We start from the raw sequence: 27782 nt of genomic DNA, 5'->3' as shown, positions 1-27782 counted from the left end.
CCTTACTCATTAAAACTTTTTATTATAAACACTATTTTTAGATCTTTTTCATTTTTATTTTGTTTATACTAAGGATGATGTCATCCTTAAGTGCCCTTAGAATGGGTTTACTAGTTGGGTGTCTTGCCAAGTTTTCTTTAAACTTGTTCTTCTCCCCACTTCATCTTACTATTTTATGAGGCAGTAGTTCTCAGAATTTTCCAATATCCTCCTGTTGGATTTTATAAAAGATTGTGTATTCTTTGCCAGTGTTACCTTTTGGCTGCTCTATCATTCTTTTTGGCAAGGAGATCAAGCATTTTCTGGCTGAAGTACTTTCTATGTTCTTTTGACTTTGGTGCCATAATTTTGGAGTCAAGTTAGGAGTTAATCCAATGCCAATTCTGTTAATTGTAACCTTGTATAACCTTCCTTATCTGAAAAATGAGGAGGTTGGCCTAGATTGTCTCCAATGTATCTTCTAGCTCTAAAACTATGATTTGTTTGATTTACATTGGTTAAACTTTTTTAGGAAGTGGCTATAGGACACCAGTTGCTGAAATATAGAGATTTGGATTCATCATAATACAATATTTCACCATGAGATAGTCAACTTAGTACATTCTTTGTTCACTGAACATGACTGGTGATTTCTCACCTCCAGTGCTTTGTTCATGTCATTATTTCCCTATGTCTGAAATATACTCTTTGTCTGGAATATACTACTTTAATATTTTTGACTACTGAACTCCTGTCCTATTCAAATTACCCTTTCATGAATCCTAAATTAATTTTGTTTCATGGTTCTATTTATATATGTTGCACTGGTAATACGTACGAGAATATGAGAGGAAAATAGCAGAAGAATAGGAAAAATCATGGGAATTATTCTCCAGAAAGGCAACTATCAATGTTCATGGCTTTTGGAAATGTTAGTAGGCCATTTACTTATTAAGGATAGTCTCAAATATGCCCTTTCCCCCCCTAACATTACTACCTCTATAGTGCAGGCTATCATTACCTCATACCTTGATTACTGCAAAGGCCTGCTGTGGTACCATGACCATGTTATACACCAGACTCATTAAACTTCAGGGGCTCCTTCCTTATAGCCTCTAAGATATAATACAAAATGTTTTGTTTTGTGTTCAAATCCCTTCCTAGCCTAGCTCTCCTGCCTTTCCAGTTATGCTTTACGCTTCAATACATACTCATTCCAGATCTTGTCTCTGGGCATTTTCTCTGGCTATTCACTGCCCCAGGAATGCTCTCCCTCCTCATATCTGCTTACTAGCTTCCCTGACTTCCTTTAAGTCTCAACTAAAATCCTGTCTTTTATAGGAAGCCTGTTCCAAACCCATATAATTGTAATGCCTTCTCTTCCCATTGTTTTCTGTTTATCTTGTATTGAACTTATTTGTACATATTTATTTGCTTTTTTCCCCAATGAGATTTTTATCTCCTTAAGAGAAGAAAGTATCTTTGCTCCTTTTTGTAGCCCCACTGTTTAGCACAGTGCCAGGCAAATGTTGATCAAATGACTGAAAATGCAACAAGAGGATAGTCAGGCTTTTTCAGCCTTGTTTCTATAAGAGATCATAACTTCAGTGTTATACAGTTGACTGAAAGGAGAATATAATATTTTGCCGTGTTTCAGAAAAGCATTTGACTCTATAGAGCAAAATGCAACATTGATTAAAACCAAGATTTGTGTTCTACAAAAGTGTTTACCACTGTTTTTTTCAGAGTACAAATAATAGGATTCCATGTGGAAAAATTGAGTGAAGAATGTTTATTATGTAGATCGTGGACACAGTTGGCTGGACAACTAATGAATTGATCCAGCTCTATCTATTTGCCTTCCTGTCTATAGCTGTCTTTCTAGACTACCTATCCATATCATTTGTATTTTTAATTTGGAAACACTACCCACAGAAGAGGAACTGAACTCTGAGGAAAATGTATTTGGAAATTTGTGATGTGCTTCTTTGGTAGATATTCTAAGTCCACCTTTCCCCTCTTAGCATAGTGTCTGGGATTTTTCCTTATAAAAAGAAATAATTATGAGATTAAAACTTTATATATTTTTAAAAAAGGTTTTAATTGGAGCTTTGCAGTAATTTTTAGAACAGTAAGTCAAATATTGATGTTTTTTTTTTCCTTTTTTGGTAGAACATTTCTAACAAAATTGTGTAATAGCATAGTAAAATATCCTATACTTAACAGTTCATATTTTCCCAATATCATAAATAGGGTAATTGTTGCAAAACACTTTGAGGGCTCCATAAGTTGCCCTAAGACTTAACTCTCTGTTGTTTTTTTTTTAAACCCTTACCTTCTGTCTTGGAGTCAATATTGTGTATTGGTTCCAAGGCAGTAGAGTGGTAAGGTCTAGGCAATGGGGGTTAAGTGACTTGCCCAGGGTCACACATCTGGGAAGTGTCTGAGGCCAGATTTGAACCCAGGACCTCCCATCTCTCAAGCCAGGCCAGAGGCCCTGGCTCTCAATCCACTGAACTACCCAGCTGTGCCTGAATATTTAATTAGTTCCCTTTTGAATAATAATAGTTTATATAGTACTTTAAAATTTGCACAGTGTTTTTTATATACCTATATATATTTTGGTGCTTACAATCACCCTATGTGGTAGGTTTTATTGCTGTTCTTATTCTATAGATGAGGAAACTGAGTTTGAGAAAGGTAACTTCTTGCTCAGTCACACAGATAGTTAACCATCTAAGGGGGGATTTGAACTAAAGTTTACTAAGGCCAATGGTTCTATCTACAGCACCTTTTGTTATATTTGTTAATTGTTTCATCTTTAATTGTTAACTATTATATCTACCAGATGCTCCTTTGGTAAAGTCATCCTTGTTAAGCATGATGGAATTATAAAATTAGAAAAATGTTGATTTCTAGATCTTCAACTTCCTAGCATCTTTATAATTTTCAGTACAAAAAACTTAACAAACAGGTGCGAAGAAATTAAAAAAAATTATCCATGTTTTATGTTGTGGTTTCTGTATTAACAGCTGCAAACTTTTATCTTTTATTTTATTTTTTTGGAGCCCTCAGATTTTTACCCTTATAGATAGGTAAAAGCTTCTTTTTTTGTTAGCCCTTGCAACTGTTCCAGCAGCAAACATAATTATCTAGTTTTTCCATGAGTTCAATCTCAAATCTCTTTTTCTAATAGCCTTACTGTAATTTTAGCTTTTTCTTATATAAGGGCTATACTTTTAGGCTTGTGTTGTTCATGAGTACCTATTCTAAAATATCACTCTTTTAGATTCAAGGTTAGTTATAAATCTGTGCTTTAAAAAAAGCCCAGTGGTTCATTTATACATCAGACTGATCTGATAGCCTGTCATTGTGTCATAGATATCTACTTTTACCAGGATATATATGGGTGTTTCAGTGTAATTTCTTCTTCCTGTTTTGTTTGTGGTAGCCCCTCTTCAGTACTATGTTGGGCACATATTTTAGGATCATGGATTTATCCATCTCTAATTCTTCATAAATATGTATCTGTTACAACATAATCCTATTAAAGTGGAATGAACATTACTACTTTACTACCATGCTTGCAGACTAGCTCTATTCCATACTTTTTATTTGTTGTTGGTGATTTTTTGGGCTATTTTATATTTATTATGATTAGTATATGTTTGGTCTTATTATAGAGTAGGGAATCACCAAGCACAAGTATAGTCAAGCATCTCTGCCTTTGTTTTAATGACAACCAATTCAGATAAAAAAAGTTTATTTTTAAATAATTTAATCATGTATGTACCAGTGAGATGATATTGTACTTATAGAATATAATTCTTGTCATCAGTATTTTGACATTTGCTGGCTGTTTCTCTGCTGCCTTAAAATATTCCAGTGTCTCCCGCATAAGATTAATGCCTCTACCCCCCTCTCATTCTATTCTTAACCCTTTGCAATTTGCCTTTTGACCTAATCATTCAACTGAAATTGTTTTCTGCAAAGTAAGAATGATGATAATAATAATAGTAGCATTTATATAGCATCTAAGTGCTTTGCAAAAAGATATCATTTGATTCATATAGCGACCCTGAGAGGTAGGTGCTATTATTATCCTCATTTATATAAGATGAAACTGAGGCAGAGGTTAAATCACTTGTTCAGGGTCACATAATTAAGTATCTAAGGCCACATGAATTCAGGTCTTACTGACTGTGCTGTGCCACCTTAGCTGCCTCACTACCAGTAATCTCTTAATTCCCAGATTTTTTTTTTAATTTTTAAACATTATTTTATTTGGTCGTTTTCATACATTATTCACTGGAAACAAAGATCATTTTCTTTTCCTCCCCCCCCCTCCCCCCCGCCTTTCCCTCTCCCATAGCCGACGCATGATTCCACTGGTTATCACATGTGTTCTTGACTCGAACCCATTTCCCTGTTGTTGAATTCCCAGTTTTAAAAGCCTTTTCTCAGTCTCTTCCTTCTTGACCTCTCTGTAGCTTTTGATACTGTCCATCATCCTCTTCTGCATACTCTCTCTTTGCTGTGCTTAAGTCACTGATATCCGTGGATTCTGTAGTTTGACTGTTCCTTCTCAGTCTCCTTTGCTTGATCTTCCTTCAAGTCACACCCCAAGACTGTCCTGAACCCTCTTCTCTTTTCCCCCTGTACTGTTACCATGGTTCAATGATCATCTCCATGTACAGGATCCTCAAATCTATTTATCTATCCCTAACTTCTCTCCTGACTTACTGTCTCACATCACTAATTCCCTTTTGGACATCTTGAACTAGATATCCCATTGGCATCTCAAACTCATTATGTCCGAAAGAGAATTCATCATTTTTCCTGCCAATTTTTCTCTTCCCAGTTTCCTTCTTATAGGAGTATCACTACTATCCTCCTTCTCAACATTCACAACATCAGTATCTTCCTTTTTTTACATCTCCTTCTCTCATCTGATTCAGCCACTATCTTCGGCCCTCATCACCTTGTACCTATTTTAATTGAAATAGCCTTCTGGTTGTTCTCTCTGCTTCAAATCTCTCCCCACTCCAGTCCATCTTTTACTCAGCTGCCAAAGTGATCTTCCTAAAGTGTAGGTTTGACCAGGTCTCATACATACACACAGCCCACTCAGTATATTCCAGTGCTTCCCTCTTATAAAAGCTATACACAACTTTGGCAACTTGATCCAATACATATTTTTGTGTTATTTAATTTTTTTTTAATCCTTACTGTCTGTCTTTTTTTTTTTAAACCCTTGCCTTCCATCTTGGAGTCAATACTGTGTATTGGTTCCAAGGCAGAAGAGTGGTAAGGGCTAGGCAATGGGGGTTAAGTGACTTTCCCAGGGTCACACAGCTGGGAAGTGTCTGAGGCTAGATTTGAACCTAGGACTTCCTGTCTCTAGGCCTGGCTCTCAATCCACTGAGCTACCCAGCTGCCCCCCTCCCCCTTTTTTGATTCTCTACACACAGTGATTATTCCAAATAAATTTGTTTAAAACATTGTTTACTCAGGGTCTATGATACTTGATAGCTGTATTTCTTTAAAATTGATTTCCCAATCCTATGTATTTTCATTTGTGTATTCAAAGACATTCTGAGATAGGGTGAATAGGGTTCCCCAGAGTACTGACACAAAAAAATGTTAAGAGCTTGTGTTAGTAGAATAGTTCTTTTCATTGATGCCCTTTTTAATATTCATTTCTGAATATCTCTTCCTCTCAGCTCACTTCTTATTTTACTGAAAAAATAGAGGCAATCCACTGTGAGTTTCCTCTTCATTCCTACCAGCTCTTTCATCTCTGAGCCCTCTCCTCTAGTGGAAATATACTTCCTCCTCACTTCATCTTCAGAATTCTTTTCTTTCTCATAACACTCAAGGACCATTTTATGGAGAATAAAAATTGCATTCTTTGTATTTGTAGCCCCAGTGCATAGCATAGTGACTGCCCATTGGAAGGACGTAGTCTTCATCTTTCACAAAGGACAACTTGTCTATTTGTGTTCTTGATCTCAATTCTTAAGTTTGAAAGTTTCTCTTCATCTAATCTGTTGGTCATGTTTAGACTCTCCATATTTACTGGCTTCTCCTCAAGTTTCCTGTGTACTTTTAAAAAAAATCTTCACTTAATCCTGACACATTTTCAAATGATCACTTTAAATCTATCTGTAGTCAGACTTTAAGAAATAATTGCCTATGTCAATGCCATTCTCATTGCCTCCATTTCTTATTCAATTTTTTTCTTATTCTTTTTCTTATCTTTTTCTTATTCCTTTCTTTTCTTTTGCAATTCTTATTCCTTTCTTATCTTTTGCCATTTGACTTCTGACCTCAGTATATTGTTGAGATGACTCTCTTTAAAGTTTGCAATGATTTCTTCATATCAAAATCCAGTGTCCTTTTCATAGTCCTCATTCTTTTTGACCTCCCTATTGCTTTTGGCATTGTCAGACCTTCTCTTGGATACTTACTTTGTTGCTTTCAGTTGACATTGCTTTTTCCTAGTTTTCTTTCTTGATCATTTTTTCTTGATCATTTCTGATCATTTTTTTTTCTTCATTGCTCAGTTATATAGCTCTTGCCTAGAAAATATGGTTGCCTCCCAAGGCCCTATCCTGGACCCACTTCTCGATTTTACTCTATCTCTTCTCTAATGGAAACCATTGTCATCTCTAGGCAAATAATGTGCACATCTGTATCTAGACCCTCTAGTCCTGCTTTTCATCAGGTGCCTGCTGGTTGTCTCTCCATGCAGAGAGAGTACCTCCAACTTCAACTATTCAAAACAGATGTGATCATCTTTCTACAAAACCCACCCCTTTTCCAAAATTCTCCAAAGCATATGTTGAGGAAGGGAGGGAGGCGAAGTAGAAGAAAGAAAGGAATAAGCATTTATCTATCACATAGTTTGAGCCAGGTACTTTGCTTAAGGGCTTTTATAAACACATCTCATTTAATTCTCACAATAACCCTGGAGGTTGATGCTATTTTTATCCCCATAAACCTAGGCAGAGAGAGGTGAAGTGACTGGCCCAATTAGAGTGACTCAGTTCTTCTTGACTTCAAGCCCAGTGCTCTGTGCTATCTCTGTTGAGGGTATTATCATCATTCCAGTTACTCAGATTTACAGCTTTAAAGTCATCCTTAGGTCTGGCTTCCTTCACTTTCCTCATAACCCAACCTTCTCTTACCTTTCCAGGTTTATACACTCCAGTCTATTCAGTGACACTGAACTTGTTGTTCCATGAATAAGACACACCATCTCTTGGCTGACTGCCCTCCATGTCCAAAATGCTCTCCAGCCTCAGCTCTGCCTTCTGGCTTCTGTAGGAAGTCTGTCCCTCCTCTATTAAATTCTAGTGCCTTCTTACCTTTATTTCCTGCCTATAGTTTCTTTGTATTTATTTGTTTGCTGCTTGTCTCTTCCATTAGTTTTAGCCCCTTTGGAAAGGGACTGTCTTGCCTTTTTTTGTGTCCTCAGCACTTAGCAGTGCCCAGTGTAATAGATGGTAATACTGAGGGTGTATATTGATTGATTCTAGATGACTAATGGATCAAGGTTTGCTTACCCTTCTTCCTTTATGTCTCCCTTCCTCCCCCCCTTTCAATCTCCCTTTCCTCCCCTCTTCAGAAGCCTTTCAGCTTTCCTTCCCCCTTCCTCCCCTTCTTATCATTCCAGTGTGAACTATGATGCTTTAGAGAAAATATTCTTTTTTTTTTCTCAAGTAAGGGTTTATTGGGGAAGACAGGACAAGGATCATTGTAAATTCTCTTCCACACCAGGCACATAGTAGACACTTAAATATCAACTGATTGATTCTGCAATCATTCTTTTAATTTGAGTGTTGTAGGCTAATTTTATTTAAAGTTGTCTTTTTTTCTTTTTTGATCTCTTGTTTGGTTAAGGATTATTATTTTAGGCCTATTTATGTAAAGGTACTTGATGTTGTTCAGAACACTTGATCTCTACCTCAGTTTCCTTCTCTGCAAAATGTGATAGTTCAGCATTGTTGTGAGGATCAAATGATATAACATGAAATGTATTATGAATCTTAAACATAAAAGTGCTATTATATTTATGATTAAAAATAGATTTTAGAAAAATAGGTTGGGGTTTATTATATAGTTATATTGCATCTTTACTTCATTGCAACACATATTTCATAATCACTTCCTTTTTTGGATGCTGATAACTTTTCTCTAAGTGAATGAATGCATATTAACTTTTTTCAAAATAAGGGTGCAAGCATAGGAAATTCTGGCTTGAGTAGATTAGAGTAGATTCCCTACCATTTGTCAAATTCATATTTGTTTTCCACATACATGTTTAAAGTAATTATTCTCTCTCTCTTTTTTTTTTTACATTTCTTTTCCCTCTTTCTGTGTTCATTTAGTCCTAATGATAATGTTAGATTATACTTCAGTTTTTTAGTGTCTCCAATATGGATGCTTCTGCATATATACTTTGTGGATCTTACTACTAACTAATGTGTTTGATTATTGGGTTCTCACTGTTTGAAAAATGTGTGGAGGTTTCTTTTTTGGGGGGTCTGGATGAGTTTTTCAGTGAGGGACTTCACCTTCTAGCAAAGTGCATTGACATCTGCCTAATTTTATAGTCTTGGTGTGTTTCCTAGAGCTCCCACAGGTTAAATGCGCTCTCAGAACTTTGTGTGTATGTCACTGAATGATTCAGTTAGTATGTGTAAAAAGGCAGAAATCCATGACTTTAACATTCTGTCTGTATAACTATGCTGTGTTTATTGAATCTGTAAGAAATTAAATTGTAGGTTTTTATGCTCATATGAGAATTCTATAGTAATATTGTGATTGCCTATTTAAAGATATTATAACTTAAGTCAAAAATGACTTAGTAGCTTTATTTACCAAGAGGTAGAAAGTGAAAATGGAAAAGGGTAGCTAAAGAGACAGGTTTTAACAAGCCTACTAGCCCTTCTCCAGTGAAGTGAAGCTCAGCCCCACAGGGGCTTCCCCACATCCACTGGTGTCTGCAGCTAGAGTTCTACCAACGCAGCCCTCTCCAAAGCCAGGGTAAAAATCTCCAGAACCAATCTCTCCAGAAGCCAGGAAAGGAAGGGCAGCTACTCACCCACCCAAGACAAAATCCAAAGGAGAAGACTGAGGAGCAGTCCTCCAAGAAGCAGTCCAAGAGTCAGTGGACCCTTGGACAGGAAGTCCAGGACCTTTTATATTCTTTCACATCACTTCTTGTCCCTTCCATTTTAGCAAATGACTTGGGTGTTTCAGTTTTTGATTGATTAATTTAAAAGTTGCTAATTCATAGACAAAGAAAGTTTGTTTCACTCTTCACAATTCCAAGTGGGAAATAAAAAGTAATGCTAATTAATTTTTATCTTTATTGGTAATTTTTGTTTTAAATGTTAATTCTTACTCTTCTTTTTTATCTCCTTGTGCCTAAATTTTTCTAATATGTTACCTTCTCTTTAGGAAAGGAGAATGAGTGTTTATATTCATCCAATTAGGCACTTTTCTTTGACCTTATTTCTCTGTTTTTTTATCATTACTAGCTTACTTTTAAATTTAGTAAAAACTTTTAAAAGCATAGAAATCAAATTATCTTATGTTTACAGTTTTAACAAGCTTGTTGCATTTGCAGAACAATGACAATTTTTTTCTGTATATGGGATGGTTGAAAGAATTTCTGTAATTCAATTCAGTAAACAGATAATATGGTAAATGGAAAGGGTGTAGGATTTGGGATCCAGAGGACACTGGGTTTCAATCTTGACTCTATCACTTACTATCTGTATTACCTTAAATTTATTCAATAACCATTTGCCATGATCTTCTAAATCATTGATAATATTCAGCAGTTAAATTTACTCATCTTTACCTGGTGACTTGAACTCATTAAGATCTGTTATGTTTTTTATTACCTGCATCTTGCTACATACTTTATTACTTAAATCTACTTATATCAGTACATGAAAAGATCTGAGTTTTTTGCAGAAAACTCTCTTCACTGTTGCAAAGTATAGCTAAGTCTTTGGATTACTAGGTAAGTTTTCTAGAGAATGACTGACTCAGAGTCAACATAGCTATTGAGTTGTGGAATTTGAATCTAGGACTTCTTGACTGCAACATTTTAGCCATTGTGCTTTGTTTTAAGGTCTCAATTTCTATAGATCTCCGGATACTATGCTTTCCTTAACACAACTTAATGATTGCTTTTTTCAGTGTTAGGAAAACTATCAGCATAATTGACCAATCAATAACAAAACCAACAGAAATCATATAATTGTTTCAATAGAAGCACAAAAAGCTTTTGATGAAAGAGAACACTGATTCCTACTAAAAACACTAGAGAACATTGGAATAAATGTAACATTGCTCAAAATGATAAATAGCACTTATCTAAAACCATCAGCGAACATCTGTAATGGGTAAGATCAGGAGTGAAAATATTATCACCACTGATTTTCAATGTTGTATATAAGTAAAAATGCTACTTATAGCAGTAAGAGAAGAAGAAATTTAAGGAATAACTAGGTAATGAGGAAATAAAGCTACCACTCTTTGCAGATGATTTGATGGCATACCTAGAGAATCAATTTTAAAAAACCTAATCAAAATAGCTAACAGCTTTAGCATAGTTGCAGGATAGAAAATAAACCCTCAAAAATCATCAGCATTTCTCTATGCTATCAGTAAAGCCCAAACATCAAGAGATAGAAAGAGAAATCCCATTTAAAATAACTAAAGAACCAGAAGAACATTATACACAGTAACAGAAATATTGTATGATGATCAACACTGAAAAACTTGGCTTCTCTCAGCAGTTCAGTGATCTGGGAAATTCCTGAAAGATGGAGAATGCTATCCACTCAAGAGAAAGAACTATTGGAGTCAGATGGTTGCAGATCAAAGCTTTACTATCTTTAACATCAGTATATTTATGATTTTATTTTGGGGTTTTGGTTATGTATGAGTGTGCTCTTACAACAATGACCAATATTGACATATGTTTTGCATAATAAAAATAAAATAAAAGAACTTGGGAGTCAGCCTTGCAAGACAAACTCAGGAACTGTATGATCATAACTACAAAACACTTTTCACACAAATAAAAGTCAGATCTAAACAACTGGAAGAACATTAATTGTTCATGAATAAGCTGAGCCAATATAAAAATTATAATTCTTAATAAATTTATTACTTGTTCAGTGTCAAACTAATCGGACTACTAGCTTCACTGATTTAGAAAAAAATAACAGAATGTATCTGGAAGAATAAAAGACCTAGACTATCAAGGGAATTAATGAAAACAACATGAAAGGAGGTGGCTTAGCTCTATCAGATCTCAAACTGTAAAAAGTGGCAGCCATCAAAATAGTCTGGTACTGACTAAGAAGTAGAGTAGAGGACCTATGGAATAGACTAGACACTCAGCACATGATGGTAAATGACTGTAGTAACCTAGTGTTGAACAAATCCAAAAAAGCTTTTGAGAGAAGAACTTCCTATTTGACAAAAACAGTTGGGAAAAATGAAAAAAATATGGTAGAAATTAGGCATAGACCACATACAAAATAAAGTAAAAATGGATACATAATTTAGAAATAAAGGGTGATACCATAGACAAATTAGAGGAGCACAAAATAATTTACTTGGCAGACCTATGCATAGGGAAGAATTTAGTTCAAAACAAGACATAGAGAATATTATGAGATATAAAATAGAAAACTGATAATATTAAATTAAGTTTCTGCAAAAATAAAAGGAATGTAACCAAAGTTAAAAGGTCAACAACAAACTGGGAAAAAAATCTATACAAGCTCCCTGACAAAGACTTTTTTATTTCTTAATACATAAAGAATTGAGCCAAATTTCTAAGAATTCAAAGCATTTCCCATTTGACACACGGTCAAAAGATATGAACAGGCAATTCTCAAAAGAAGAAACTAAAACTATCTTCAGTCATACAAAAAAATGCACCAAATCATTATTAATTAGAGAAGTGCAAATTAATACAACTCCTTATGTGCCACCTCATACCCACCAGACTGGCTAACAAAACAAAAAAGGAAATAAATATTGGAGGGGATGTGGAAAAATTGAAACACTTGTACAATGCTAGTGGAGCTGTGAGCTGATCCAACCATTCTCCAGAGTGTTCTGGAACGATACCCAGGGAGCCATAAAACTATGTTTGTCCTTTGACCCAGCACCACCACTACTAGATTTGTATCCTAAAGAGATTAAAGATAAGTGGAAAGAACTTACCTGTACAAAAATATTTATAGCAGCTCAGTGGTGACAAAGAATTGGAAACTGAAGGAATGTCAGTCAACTGGGGAATGGCTGAACAAGTTGTGGTATGTGCTTGAAATGGAATACTATTGTGCCAGAAGAAATGACAAACAAAAGGATTCCCCCAAGTCTGGAAAGACTTCTGTGAAGTGATACAAAGTCAAGAGGGCAGAATCAGGAGAACTTTGCAATGATCATTTGTGAATGACTTAATTATTCTCAACAAGGGTAGGATCCATAACCATTCCATGGGACTGATGACAAAAAAAAAAGGATATCTATTGCCAGAGAAGAAACATATGGAGTCCTAATGCAAATTGAAACAGACCATTCTTTACTTTGTTTCCTCCATCAATTTTTGTCTCATGGAAGCAATCTGTGCCTTTTTTTCACAAAGTGACAAATCTAGAAATATTTATTATATGATGATGTGTGTTTATTTCATATATTACCTGCCTTCTTGGGGAGGCTGGAGTGGTAGGAGGGAGAAAAAGAACATGGAATGCAAAATATCAGAAGACAAGTATTAAATTATGTTGACATGTAATGTTGAAAAAAAAAAGTGTCCCAGGCATTGGGTTCAAGTTCTTACTAGACTAAAGCAACAGTGGGTTTTGGCATCCCTCTGCGTGCCTAAACAGCCCTTTTCAGGATAGCACTTGTTTAACTTCTGGAGTGAATAAGTGAGAAAAGGTGCCCTAAAAATTATGTGCTTTACCTATCCATGGCCTGCTAACTGTGGCAGGTGGGTATCCCATCCTGTGGTCGCCACCTCTACCCTAAATGCATGGCCACAGCCTCATACATCATACCCTGACCCCACCTTTGTGATGTATTTGGTCTTCTGAAAGGAAGGATGAATAGCTAGGTTTTCCTCTCCTCTATCACTAAATATGAGGGGAGTTCACATTTTTCCAAGGCTGCCATTATTTCCACTTCAGGTAGTCTTTGTGGGTGAGATTCAGGTCTAAAATAGCATTTTATTTATTTATTTTTTGTCTTCTTTTTGAGGGATGACACTGTTATTAAGTTAGGCCATGAAATTATTATTAACTTCTGCATTGGGAATAAGGAATGTTTCTATAGATATCTGAATAATGGAATTTTTACATCATTCCTAACTAACACTCATCATTGCTCTCTGACAAGTCTGTGTTATATTTGGATGACTATTATTTTTTTCTATTTCCATTGATCTTCATCCTAATGCCTTCCCCCTACTTCCTGAATTTCTTTACCTTGATATATCTTATTAATAATATATCACTTCCCTTCCTTTGTAACTATGTTATTTTTAAAATGTATGTTATGGAGTCTCTTCCAGAGCGATATTTCTCTCAAGAATCTAACTCCATGAAGTCATTCAACATTTTAAGTTCAAGTAAAATGGTGAGTCCTTGGAATACAAGTACAGAGAGATATTATCCCTGCCATAAAGGAGTTTAAATTCTAATGGAAGAAATGTGAAAGTCTTCTATCTTCTGATAATTCAAATAGATATTAACACTCTAGAAGTAGAAATAGTTGAAATTTTCTGAAAAATTTGCTTAAATTAATGCAGTAAGAATTGCTCAGCAAATCCACATGTACCACCTGAGACTCTGTCCAATGTTGGGACCATTTCTTTTAGATCTTTCTTATACTAAGATAGTTAGAACCTGCTTTTCTTTTTCTGATTATTTTGTATTTCTTCCATAGCCCTTGTTCTCCTTCAGCTTTTGGAACATCTTGATTTTCCTCATTTATGTGTAAGACAAAAGGCTGTTTATGCCTTTGTGTATTCATTTGAGTTCATGATTTTTGGTCATTTCTTGCGCTTTGTCTACTGTGAAATGCTGTAGATCTTTTGCCACAATTCTTACTACATAGCTACTCTATTGTATCTAGCTTTGTGTGTATGTATATATAATTTCTTAGGCCCCAAACTTGGTTAGTCTCTGTCAGTCTTCAGAGATTGTGATTTGTTCCTCTTCACTCTTGTCTTTCACCCACAAGATTTGAATTCAAGTTTTTGTGACTGAGGTTCACCATCTATTTAGTGGATTGCTGCTTTTCTCTGGTTTTGCTTATATTTATATTTATAAAATATAAAATAAAAAAAAAAGAAAACTGAATTTTAAGATCCATTTAGGGTGTTAAATGTATACTATGTAATGCTTGAAATTTTAAATACATTTGTGGCTCTTAGCTTTGATAAAATTTCCATAAATTAGCTGGGATTTTTTGTGCTTCATTTTTCTCTTCTCAGCAAAACCAGAGAAAAGCAGCAATCCACTAAATAGATGGTGAACCTCAGTCACAAAAACTTGAATACAAATCTTGTGGGTGAAAGACAAGAGTGAAGAGGAACAAATCACAATCTCTGAAGACTGACAGAGACTAACCAAGTTTGGGGCCTAAGAAATTAGGCTAGTTGCCCACCCTAAATCCCTAATGGCAGTATACATGCAGGTATTTCCCAAGAGAATAAAACCACAAGCTTATCTAAAAAAAAATGCAAGGAAAGGCAAATTACTACAGATCAAATTCTCAGTTGTGATAAAGCACTAAGACATTTCCAAAAGCTAACACAACAAAATAAATTTCATTACTTTAGTCATACCATTATATTGAAACATTAGGTTAGAAAAAAGTGACTTTCATTGATATACTCAAGATTATTTTCATTACCATAGAATATTCTTAACATTTCCTTGAAATTATACAGAAGTATATCAAAAAAATAAAAGCTTTACAAGAAATTGTGTCAAAAGATATGTAACAATGGCAATTTTCAATTTTCTCATAAAATTTTTTTGAGGGTACTTTTAATATATCAATACATAAATCCTTTCTTTCATTCTTACAAGAGACCAAATTAATGACAGAAAGTATTTATTCAAATAGGCAAATCAGAGTATTATTTTCCATCTACTAAAGAACTTCATCAATTTAAAGAACAAGTTCAATATGCAACTTCTCAAAGAACCATAAAAAGTTCTAGCAGTTTGATATTTATTCAGTCACAATCTAAAGACACAAATTTAACAATAATATTCTCACAGTTTCTAAGGTCTCAAAAATAGGCAGATGCAAAGACTAGATAAAATTGCATCTACTTTAACAAATAGATAAAATATTGTTTTATCAAAGAGGTGGCAAATTAAATTAATGACATTATCTAAGAACATGCCAGAAATTAAATCTCATAACCTCCTCCCTCAACCACCACCACCTAGTTTCATCTTGCCTCACTTCCTTTTCTCCACTACGTTATCAACCTTAACCTAAAGAAACACGAATTCGGTTCATCTGCAGGTCAGATTAAAAATTGATGGAAACACTTAGGTTGTAAGACCAAGAAAAGCGGCAAGTCTTTACTCCATGTAAATTCTTTCAGGAGTTTCTGGGAGTTATAAACTCCATCTGATTTAAAAATTACAATAACCTGATTTATATCTGACTTATATTGACATAACATTATTAATTAAATTCAAACATATTTTGAGTATTTTACTGGGAAAAAAGTAAACAACAGCTGGTTGCAAAGATGACGTCTTGAGAATGGGATTTAAATTTTAGAATGGTTTAGAATATAGGAAGTAGATAGAGAAAAATGAAGCACAAAAAATCCCAGCTAATTTATGGAAATTTTATCAATGCTAAGAGCCACAAATGTATTTAAAATTTCAAGCATTACATAGTATAAATATAACACCCTAAATGGATCTTAAAATTCAGTTTTCTTTTTTTTTAATTTTATAATATTTGATCATTTCCATGCATTATTCATTAAAGACAAAGATCATTTTCTTTTTCTCCACCCCACCCCCATAGCCGACGCGTGATTCCACTGGGTATCATCTGTGTTCTTGATTCGAACCCATTGCCATGTTGTTAATATTTGCGTTAAGAGTATTCGTTTTAGAGTCTCTCCTCTGTCATGTCCCCTCAACCACTGTAGTCAGGCAGTTGCTTTTCCTCGGTGTTTCTACTCCCACAGTTTGTCCTCTGCTTATGAATAGTGTTTTTTCTCCTAGATCCCTGCAGATTGTTCAGGGACATTATACCGCCACTAATGGAGAAGTCCATTACGTTTGATTATACCACAGTGTATTAGTCTCTGTGTACAATGTTCTCCTGGTTCTGCTCCTCTTGCTCTGCATCACTTCCTGGAGGTCGTTCCAGTCTCCATGGAATTCCTTCACTTTATTATTCCTTCTAGCACAATAGTATTCCATCACCAACATATACCACAATTTGTTCAGCCATTCCCCAATTGATGGGCATCCCCTCATTTTCCAATTTTTGGCCACCACAAAATGTGCAGCTATGAATATTCTTGTACAAGTCTTTTTCTCCATTATCTCTTTGGGGTACAGACCCAGCAGTGCTATGGCTGGATCAAAGGGTAGACATTCTTTTATCCCCCTTTGGGCATAGTTCCAAATTGCCCTCCAGAATGGTTGGATCAGTTCACAACTCCACCAGCAATGAATTAATGTCCCTACTTTGCCACATCCCTTCCAGCATTCATTACTTTCCTTTGCTCTCATGTTAGCCAATCTGCTAGGTGTGAGGTGATACCTCAGAGTTGTAAAATTCAGTTTTCTATAGATAGGAATATAAACTCAGTAGTCATACATAGCTTTCTAAAAGAAATATAATGAACTCTTTGAGATAAAAATTTAAATCTTATTTAGTCCAAATTGTTTTTATAAAGTAACTATAAATGTTACAGCTATAAATAGTTTTAATTTTGAATGGCTTTTTTACATATTTTAAAAGTTGTCAACAGCAAAGGCAAAAGTATATTATATTGACCAGTGTCAAAGAATTAGAGCCTTTATGCTTTTTCAGAATGCCTTATGTTATCCAGATCTGTCTTATCCACATGTTCCCTGCTCTAAATTTACTTTCCTCCCCAATCAAAATATTGTATAAACCAGGGATCCTCAATTGTGGGAGGTAGTACATCCATTGGGGGCAGGAGAGGGTGGCATAATGGTGGGGGGGATGGGAGAGAAGAGATCCAGACACTTGATAACCAAGATTCCATGATGATTCATAACACATTCGTAACAAATATGTTGATTATTACTACAATCAATTTGGTGCAGTTGAGTTTATTTTTCACATTTTCTTCTTTAAATGTCTGCATTCTTCAAAATTTAGAACTTCTTATCTTTTAAAATCTTTTAAATAGTTGTAGCAATGACATAATATTTCATTTTGCTTTATTCATCCTACATCACTTTAGAGAGTCTGAAGGGAGTGTGGAGAGCATCTGGTAAATGGTTCCATTTTGCATATGTTACTGGGTCCCCGAGAAGTTTAGTGACTTGTCCAAGGTCACACAGAAACAAATAAGAAAGTTAGAATTCAAATTCTCAGTAGGATCTCTCATTTTATAGATGAGGAAACTTAAAGAAGAAAAGATAATACAATGATGTATTTAAAGAACCCTAGAGCATCAACTGAAAAATAATTGAAACAATAATTATAGCAAAGTTACAGGAGATAAAATAAATGAACACAAATCATCATTTTTATATAAAACTAGGAAGTAGTAGAAAAAGAAATTACATTTATAATCAGAATGTATAAAACATTTGGGAGGATAATTATCTATATATATATAATGCTATAAATGCATTTATAGAACACTTTTTAGAAAGACATCCCTAAATTATTGGAAACATATTAATTGCTCTTGAATAAGATGAGTTAGTATAGTAAAATTGACAATACTACATAAATTTATTTAGTACCAAAGGATTACAGAACTGAAAACAATTTATATGGAGGCATAAAAAGTAAAAAATATTGGGAATTAAAATGGAGAAAAAAGTGGGAATAAAGGAGCTAATAGTACCATATCTCAAACTATACTACAAAGCATTAATTCTCAAAACAATCTGATACTCTTTAAAAAAGAATAGTTAGCAGAATGTATTAGATATACAACATACAGAAACAAGTGAACCTAAGTAGCCTAATCCTTGATAAACACAGACTTCTTCCCCTGGGGTAAGGGTTCACAATTTGATAATTAAAAAAATTTAGGAAAATTTGGACAAAAGAATGGAAGAAATATATATATTTTTAGACTAACAGCTCATACCTCATACTAGGCAAAGAAAGTCATTAAATGTACCTACTATGTGCTAGACACATACAATATAAATTCCAAATGGAAATGTGACCTAGGTGTAAAGAACTATCACAAATGAATAAAAGAAGCAAGGGGAGAAAAGTACTTATCAGAGCTGTGAATAAAGGAAAAGTCTTATCAAACAAGGGATAAGAGACATCTCAGAAAATAAAATAGATAATTGTAAAGCCAAGGTTAAAATGGAAACAGCTAACTGACAAAAATATTTTCATTAAAAGTATAGTTTTCAGTATATCAGGAACTAATTTAAATTTTATAAAAGAATCATTCCCTAACAGATAATAAATAGGGCAGCCTCTGAGGCTTTATACTGTTACTACCTGGTGTGAATCTTAAAATTTCTCAGACTTGTGAATCTTAAAAATTCTCAGACTCTACTTCAGAAGATTTGATTAAGCTAATGAAGGTATTTGATCAGGAATGTGGGGACTTCTAACATTACTCCACCCATACTTAAGCATACTTTAGGGGAAGATAAAGTTGTAAAACTCCTTACTGAACAATGGAAAGGTACCCAGCCCATACTTAAAGTAAAGCTAAAACCCTTAAGCTAGGTCTATTTTTAGATCTAATACAAAAGGGTGCCAAGTATCTCTAAAGGTCAAATTAATCACTAAAAGTTCAAGCAAACTTAGCAAGAGGTGTGAAGTTTTAGTCTACCCAGAGAAGGTGGTAATAAGATGTGAATTAAGAATGGTCAGCCCTTTGGAAAACGTCTACTGTGATTGGTAGATATAGAAATTTAGGGGAGGTGACATAGGAGAAAATTTTCTTTAAAAGGAAGGGGTTTAGGCCTCTGAGTTCAGCTTGCCAAAGCTGAATTGGAGGTCAGCTCAGGAGCTGAGAGCTGGGGTCTCTCTCTCTTGGTGGCTGAACTTAGTTCAGCTTCCTGAGCTAAACTGGAGGGTTTCTCTGAACACTAGAGTTTGCTTGGAACAAGATCTTGTGGTGAGTGATAAAAGACTGACTAGTCACTCTTAAGGCTCAGGCCTAGGCCATTTTTGGCCTAGGCCCTTCATATTATATTTCTCTTATTCTCTCTCCTTTTTCTTTAATTCCTTCATTTGTATTAATTAAAATCTCCATAAAACCCAGCTGACTTGGGTATTTCATATTTGGGAATTTTTCCCATGGCAACCACTTTATTTTTAATATAAAACCAAGACACTAAAAATTATCTTTACCAGTGTGGCCAAAACCTTACAGTTTGGCTATTTACACATTTTTCACGGTCATAGTTTATGGCAACCACTCTTTTGTCTGTAACACTGGGATGCTGGAAGTGGGGATAGAGTTAGAATGTTAGAATGTCAATCATCTTGCCTCTGCCTACAATTCCGGCTATACCAGAAGATATACAGTTGTCCCTCACTATATCCTTGTTCATTTATCCCTACTTTACTGTATTGTGGGTTTTAAAAAACAAAACAAAATTATATCTAATTCTGTATCATGCAGTTTTAGCTATATTGTGGAATATTTTTTTTGTTAGAAACTACCAATTTATTGAATGAAAAATCAAACAGTAACTACCCCCACCCCCCACCCCACCCCCTAAACCAAGAGAGTAGCTGAACCCTGGCAAGGTACTTTGGACAGCAGAACCAGGGAAGGGGGGGTGCCACCAGAGGACTAAGAAAGGAGAATGCCTTTCTGTCCAAATCTCTGGAATTGGGGACAAGCTCAGGGGCAGGAAGGGGGTCTCAGTGGACAGAGCAGACTGGAGGATCGAGGCCTGCAGACCTGGCACCTGGAGTTCAAATCCCCCCCCCCACCCCCCATCTTCAGGGTGAGGGAGGGGAAAGCGAGGGCTCAGACATGCCTTCTCCATGAGGAAGAATGAGGCCTGTGGACACACAGCCAGGCTGGGGCAAGAACAAAGGGTGGAGGGATCCTTGCAGGGGCTCCCCTGATCTCGGAGGCATCAGAAGAGAGGGAAGGAACAGGTGCTGGGGTAGGCCAGAATGTGGGTGGGCAGGAGGGTTGGGAGCAGAGAAGCCAGAGGGGGCAGAGCCTGGCCCACAGGGGAGTCACAGGGAACAAAGAGGAGAGAGCAAGCCAGAGCAGGGCCACAGGAGGAGAAGCCAATGAGTTCTTGAAGACATGCACAGTATTGATAGGACACTTCTGAGGACACCAGGGATTCCGGGCAGAGCCCCTAGAAGTGGGGCCCAGGGACAGGGGGGCCCTTTCCTAGCATGGCCAGCTAGCCAGGAGACGAGGAGGCTCATTCATCCTGGTTGGGCGCAGGCTCCGTCCCTTTGGCCTCAGCCCACCCCTTCTGTCCCCCTCTGGAAAGTTGAGCTGACCTGAGACATAGTTGACATTCCTGGGGTGGGTTGGGGTGGGGGTTGACTAACTCCTAACCAAGAGCTGGGGATCCATGCATGGGTGCCCCTCACCAGCACTGTGCTCTGTATCCTGGGCTGATTGGCTCAGTAACTGTAGCATTGCTCTGTTTGCTCTCCCACTATTAAATGGATTATCACCAATGGCAGGGGTGCCTGGAACATAACTCCCATCATAGGTGAGGGATCATTATAATGAAAATGGCACTTTACCTTGAAAAATGCCTGAAGTTTGCTTGTGCAAGTGGGAGTCAAAATCAAAAGGGTTATAATTGGTAAAGGAATAAGAGAGTTGTTTGCAATGAATAGAAAGGTTTGTGTATTTTGCCAGTAGTGTTATATATAGTAAGCCCATTTCTCCGTAGTTCTGCCAATATATAATGCTTTTTATCTTTCTTTGTCATTGGAACAGGTTCAGGATAAGAGATCAGTTGTTTTTCAAATGTGATAAATACCAATACCACAGTTCCAAACCTTAGAGATCCATGAAAGCTTAGACTTGTGTAGAATTTGGTTTGCCTAAGCAAAAAAGAAAAAAGAAAAAAAAGTTTTAATTCTGGCAGAGGTTCATTATTTAAATAATTCTAGGAGAACAAATACCATTAGTTAAAGTAGTCAGGTATTTTATATTTCATTGCATTGAAAAAATAATTACAAAGCAGAAAATGTAACATTATTTTTATGAAGCATATGATCAGCTCCCTCTGCTGGCAATGTAGTGGCAACAGCCAACTTCATTTCAGTGTGCTATCCATTCCAAATAGAATTTGAGTAACAAATAGAGCCCATTAGTAGTGAGAGATAACTGTGAGGGACCCAATACCTTTGCCCATACTCTTTGATGTCAAATGTGTCAATAGAGTTATGGTACTTAGTTTGTGACTATTAACATATATGAAATAAAAGAATTTTAAAAATCACAATAAAGCTTTTAGCCCGTTTTGGAATTCAAACCTATATTATCTTTAGTAGTGGCACATTATGACGTGTTGAGTAAGAATTCAGACATTCATAACAAATTAGAGTTTTGAGAAATATGCTTTGTAAGGGACTATGTAAACAAAAGTATTATTTAAATGTTTATATTAATAAGAGTAAGTTGAATAAGGGGAATGAACAGTTTTACTAAATTTTGTTATTTGGGACAGTTTTTAGATTGTTGTAATCTTATTTCCTCTAAAGTGTAAGTATTTTATGTTTTCGAGAGAAAATATCTATATTTTTAAAGATTTGCTTGCTTTGAGTATACAATTTTTTTTGTAGAAGCATATTTTAATTACTATTTTCTAAATGTTCATTAAGATGAAAGGAACAAGCTTTAATTAGGTATTTTTAACATGTCAATAATAACGAGATTATCAATACTTGAATTAGCTATTACTCACCGAATAAAGGTACTGAAGAGTAAAATAAAATAATATAATAAAGTATTATTAGAGCTTTATACTGAAACAGTTATGTAAGATCCCTCTTCTAAAACCACTGGGATCCCCAACTCTAATTTCAAGATAATTGTTAATTGAAATAAACAATTTTAGCTGAATCAAAATGAAGGTATACGTATTTTTTATGATGAAGTTTGCACACAGTATTTTTTTACCTTGTCATGACAAGAGAATAATTTAATTATTTAAAAATAGACCTCTAATGGAAGTTATATCTTTAATTAAATCTTACCTGAGGAAATATAGAAAATTTATACTACTAAAAGGCACTGAAGCATATGTGATAAAGTACAGAAACAAATAGAAACACTGATTTTCTAAATAGATATTGAGTTAAAAGTTGTTGAAAGAGATAAATGTTTTAATTTCTTTTCTGCTAGTAGTTATTTGTGTGATTAATTGATCTCAGCCATCACTGTGGTTCATAATGATCAACTCCTAATGCATGAAAGGAAGTGAATTCCTGATTTCCACAGTTGGCTGTCTTTCAGGGCTGAGTACTCCCCCAGGAACAAGCAAACTGGTAAATTAGATGTCTGTTCATGGAGTTATTCATTCAGCAACCCTTGATGATATTTTTAGAGGAAAATGAATTTGACCTACTCCTTACCTCATTTTTTTCAGACACTGGCCAAAAGAAGACCCTAGACAAGAAAGATCCAAGACGATTGTCATTTCAGAGACCTAAAGGAACTGTTGAATATACTGTGAGTTATTTGTTTAAATACTGCTTTAGCTTTGGAGTATTTTGGTTTGGGGATTTGTCTTTACATAATACATCAAAGGTGTTATTTTGAAGTTTTAAATGTCTACTTCACTTTTAAAACCTCATTTAATAGGAATTAAATCCTTAGTATTGTTTTAGATTGTTGGTTATTTTTATTTTTGCCAGAGTGTTTTTATGTAATAGAAACATGTGACAGTTTTCAACAGATTTCATATTTATTAGGTACAATAATCTTGGGAGTCTACATTTCTTTTGATGAAAATTATTTAAGCAAGTTGACTTTTTTATATTGAAATTTATATTAGAAATCTGCCCTTTTCAATTTTTAGCTCTAATAATAGCATATCATTAAGTAATGTATTCAGTATTAATTCTAACAAGTTAACCTTTTGACTTTTTAAAACTCATTTTCATTGATGTAAAGCTGAGGTTGTACAGGAGCATATAAAAATGGAACCATTAAAAAAAATATTCACATTCTTGAAATGCTTCTCAAATCTTCCTCGAGTCAACTTTCAAAATTTCAAGATTTCAAAATTTTCCGTTGGGTTATTTGACATTATTTAGTTAGATCACTGAGCCTGTTGTCAGGAAGACCTGAGTTCAAATATCACCTCCAGTATGTACTAGGTGTGACCCTGGATAAGTCACTTAAGGCTCTTTGCATCAGTTTTTTCATCTATAAAATGAGTTGGAGAAGGAAATGGCAAATTACACCACTATCTATACCAAGGACACCCCTGGTGGGGTCACAGAATTGAATACTATTAAAACAACTACTGTCCTGGAGCTTCTGGGGCTTTTCCCTGCTCTCTCAAGACTGTTGATTTCTCAGTGAAAGTGAGCATTTTCCAAGGTTCATTTCTTAGCTCTGGTTTTCACTCAAATATCACTTTGAGGTCATCCCCATCATTGGCTTCAAACATCACCTCTGTGTGCAAGACATCCACATGGGCATCCTTAGTCCTGACTCCAGTATGAAATTTGCATGGGCTTCCTTACTTGTGTCCTGTCGTCCTAACATTTACCTCAAACTTAACATATCTTAAAAACGGGCTTCTTCCCCCATTGACTGTTCTGATTTCTCATCAGTGATACTATCACCCTTTCTTTACCTTGGCTGCATATACTGGAGCAAATTCAGTACCTCCCTTACCTTCATCTCTAGTCACTCTCCGTCCCAAATCCTGTTCTCTTCAGTTGAACATTCAGTAAGCGCCTACTAGGTACAGACATTGATGGGAGTCGTGCCCTGAAGGAGTTTAGTTACATTTTTCATTCTCTATGAATCTGGTTAAGTGGCTTGTCCATTCACAGAGCTAGTAAACATTGTTGTCTAAAATAATGCAAATCCAGCTTCTGTGACTCCTTGCCATTTTTCATTCATTTATGTACCTAGATGGGACTACTCTCATACATTTGAGATTTTAGTATAAATATCCTTTGTTTTTTACAATTCTTTAGATCCTGAGAATGTGTATAAAAGTAAGCTTTAATGAGGGAATTTACTTTCACTTGGGTTCCTTTAAGACTGTGGTAGTAAAATCCAAAATTGAAGTTACCTCACTTATATATACTTATTTCATCTTTGAACTCTACTTCCCAAATTTCGTTTTTAAATAGATTCAAAGAACTTATTTCTATTTGAAACAGGTTGGACCAAGGGATTCTTTGAATAGTATTGCTCTGTCATATGATACTACACCCAATGAACTGGTTCAGTTAAATAAGCTGTTTTCCCGAGCAGTTGTTACTGGACAGGTAATAATTATTTTATGCCTTGCTACTTAGAAAAGGTTAAAAATAAAATAAGATTTAATGTTGAATTATTAAATTCAATTTTCTTTGTCAGAAAATTTTTATTTGCATGTAATGGACATTTACTTTGCTATCATTACTCTGTATGGTTATGCCTTAATCACAAAATCACATACAGATTTGTAAAAATATTTTGAATATATTTACTTAAATTCAAGTTAATTATCTATTTGTACTTGTTGAGAAGATGTAGTGGAAGACACTAAAATATAGGAAACTTGAGAATAACTTGTGCATATTTTATATTGCATAAATATAGAATAGCCATTTAAAAGGAAAACATAGGTGGTTTACATTCTTCTATGTTATTAATTCAATAAATAATACTCTAAATTACTTGTAAATTATTTTAAGTATTCAGGAGAATTGTCATTATTTGCCACAACTAATTTATAGACTACTATTCTTTTTCAGAAGTTACTGTGATCATTCAGTATTACTTAATTTTGGTTTTGACTACTATCAAATGATGTTTTATTTAATGCAAAGATTTAAGGGCAGTGGTGAATATTCTTGATAGCTTAGGGAGGAAGCAAAATTTTAGTATTGCAGTCATTCATATTTGTGTGAACATTTTGTTTCAGGTTTTATATGTTCCTGATCCTAATTTTGAGTCTAGTATTGAGAGTTCCCCAACTCTTAGTCCTGTAAGCCCCATGTCACCAAGTATATCTGAATCTGAATTTGATAAGCCAACAGTAAGTATCCCTCTCTTTTGAAAAAGAGTAGTCAAGAGGTCTCAAAATATATTGTCTTTCTATTTCACTGAAATTGCTTTTTCCACAGTTAGGAATTATTTTTATTATTATTATTATTATTATTTCTCAATCTGATGGTCTTCTCAAATCTCATCCTTCTTAATAGTATTAATGGAAGTGTTGACTATCCTTTTGTTTTTTTGATAGAAAATAAGGTCCTTGAAGAAACAAACTTTGATTTTTTTGCATTTGTATCCCCATTGTCTGATACATATAGTAGGCACATAATAAATACTTATGAGTGTTTGAAATATTTGAAAACCATTGTCATCAATCTATAAGGATTTATTTAACCTAGCTTATTGCCTTATAAGTAGTACATGCTCTGTTTATTTCTGCTAATGAATTAGCTTTTCCCAAAAAATTATCATCATATCCTATTAAGATTATTTAAAAAAATACATTAAGTTAATTTTAAACCTAAATTTGTAGATGATATGGGAGTAAATCTACCATTTGTTGGTTAAATTTCTGGTTTCAAGTTATATGTGTATATATCTGATATTGCTAACCTCAATTTAAATCAATATAAGTTAGCTATTTAAAAGGTATGACTTAAGTTGCTAAATCCTTGCCTTGCTGAACATATTGATGTGATGGTCAAGGGTTTAAAATAAAAACTCTTTTGTAAAATCTTAAGGAAAAGGATGGCAGAAGATGATGAGTTTTATTGCTCCTTGAACAGTGAAAGGAAGAAGAGCTAAAATGAAATCAAGAATTCCAGCCAAAGTCATCTTGAGGGATAGGAATTATAAAAATTTAAGTATGAGCTAGAAAGGAGTGCAACAAAATAATTTAAATTGTAAAAAAAATCTGAAGTGTTTTTTTTTAAATAACAAATTATTTTTACTATTGAGGTCAACTATTAAGAGATAATTGCTGACCTTTGAGATCAGAAGCAACATTTTAAGGGGTTGAAGAGTATGTAGGAAGAGAAGAAATGGAGGTGTGGTAGAGAACATCTTAAGAATATGAAAGGATATGATAATAGTTTGGAAAGAAATTAGGGTCAGGTGAAAGTTTTTATAGGATAGGGGTAACCTGTATGTTTGGAGACAGCTGGATGGAGCCATATAAGTAACGATTAAAGATTGGAGTGGGAAGGGGATTGAAGAAGATTATCGAAGGGGTGAAACAAAGGAGAAAGGAAGGTATGAAAACAAAGGTACAAGGAACAGATTTAGCTGTGGCATGGAACATGTTAAGGTAAAATTAGGGTTGTTGACTGAATAGATATTATTTTAGTGGTTGCCAGGGATTATTCAATCCCAATAAAATACTCAAGTCAGTTTGGGATTTTTATGGTGGTTTAATTCCAATAGAAGGAAGAAATTAATAAGAAGAAGAGGTAAAGGGGTATAAGATTTTCTCTGGCCTAGCCTAAGCCAAGTGTAAATCTTAAAATCTCTCCGACTTGTGAATGTTAAAAATTTCCCCATCGGGGAATTCTTAATTGGAACAAATTCCCTACTGAGAAACATTCCCCATTTTGATGTGAGAACTCGCCAGGATCAGAAATGGGAGGACCTCTACTCCACTCGTACTTAAGACTGCTTTAGGGGAGAAAACTCATTGCTAAACAAAGAAAGTACTTGGATCCATGCTTATGGTGGGGCAAGGAGTTCTTTGAACCAGGCCTGTTTTTAGAATTGATACAATGGGATGCTAGGTACCTAAAAGGGTCGGGCAAGTTTTCTCTTGATGAGATTAGTTGACTCAGCTGTGTTTTCTCTCGTTCAGATTTACTGAGGAGATTGGTCGACTTAGCAGGAATTTAGATGGGCAGTCCTTTGGAAAGCGTCTAACAGTGATTGGTAGATGTAGGGACTTAGGGGAGGTGACATGGGAGAAAAACCCTTATATAAGAAAGCAGAATCCTTTTGGATATATCCTTTTGGAAAAATCCTTTTGGAGAATTTCTGATGAGGATCGCTTGGGAAGAATCTCTTGAGAGAGGCTCTGGAGAAGGGAAGCTCTTGGAGGACAATCTCTAAGGAGGTCTTGCTGGAGCTCTCTCTGGTGAAGTCAGCTGAGATGGAGCTGGCCTGGTGTTACTAGAATCCTTGTTTAGTCAGACCTTGTGGTGAGAATTAAAAAACTGACTGATTCTCTCTCTTAAGACTCAGGTCTAGGCCATACTGGCTTGAGGCCCTTCATACTTATTCCTTTCTTGCTCTCTCTCTCTCTTTCTTTGATTACTCATTGTATTGTTAATTAAAATCTCTATAAAACCCAATTGACTTGGGTATTTGAATAATTGGG

General features: G+C 35.0%; 1 protein-coding gene across 13 annotated transcripts in view; it reads left to right on the top strand.

Annotated features, from left to right (window-relative positions):
* OXR1 (oxidation resistance 1) overlaps positions 1 to 27782 on the top strand; it is a 593469-nt gene that overhangs the window by 477632 nt on the left and 88055 nt on the right. For 10 of the 13 annotated variants that reach the window (XM_056823193.1, XM_056823192.1, XM_007488210.3 and 7 more), the window contains 3 exons: positions 22842 to 22924; positions 24598 to 24705; positions 25347 to 25460. In XM_056823193.1, coding sequence (XP_056679171.1) covers positions 22842 to 22924; positions 24598 to 24705; positions 25347 to 25460 — 305 coding nt within the window. Of the gene's footprint in view, positions 1 to 12932; positions 13225 to 13325; positions 13660 to 22841; positions 22925 to 24597; positions 24706 to 25346; positions 25461 to 27782 lie in introns of those variants that run through there. The other 3 variants (XM_056823197.1, XM_056823199.1, XM_056823198.1) reach the window with 3 other exon arrangements.

Source organism: Monodelphis domestica, chromosome 3, assembly GCF_027887165.1.
Source record: "Monodelphis domestica isolate mMonDom1 chromosome 3, mMonDom1.pri, whole genome shotgun sequence".
Classification (NCBI taxonomy): Eukaryota; Metazoa; Chordata; class Mammalia; order Didelphimorphia; family Didelphidae; genus Monodelphis; species Monodelphis domestica.
The sequence above is the reverse complement of the archived record's forward strand: the minus strand, read 5'-3'. Positions and strand labels throughout refer to the sequence as shown.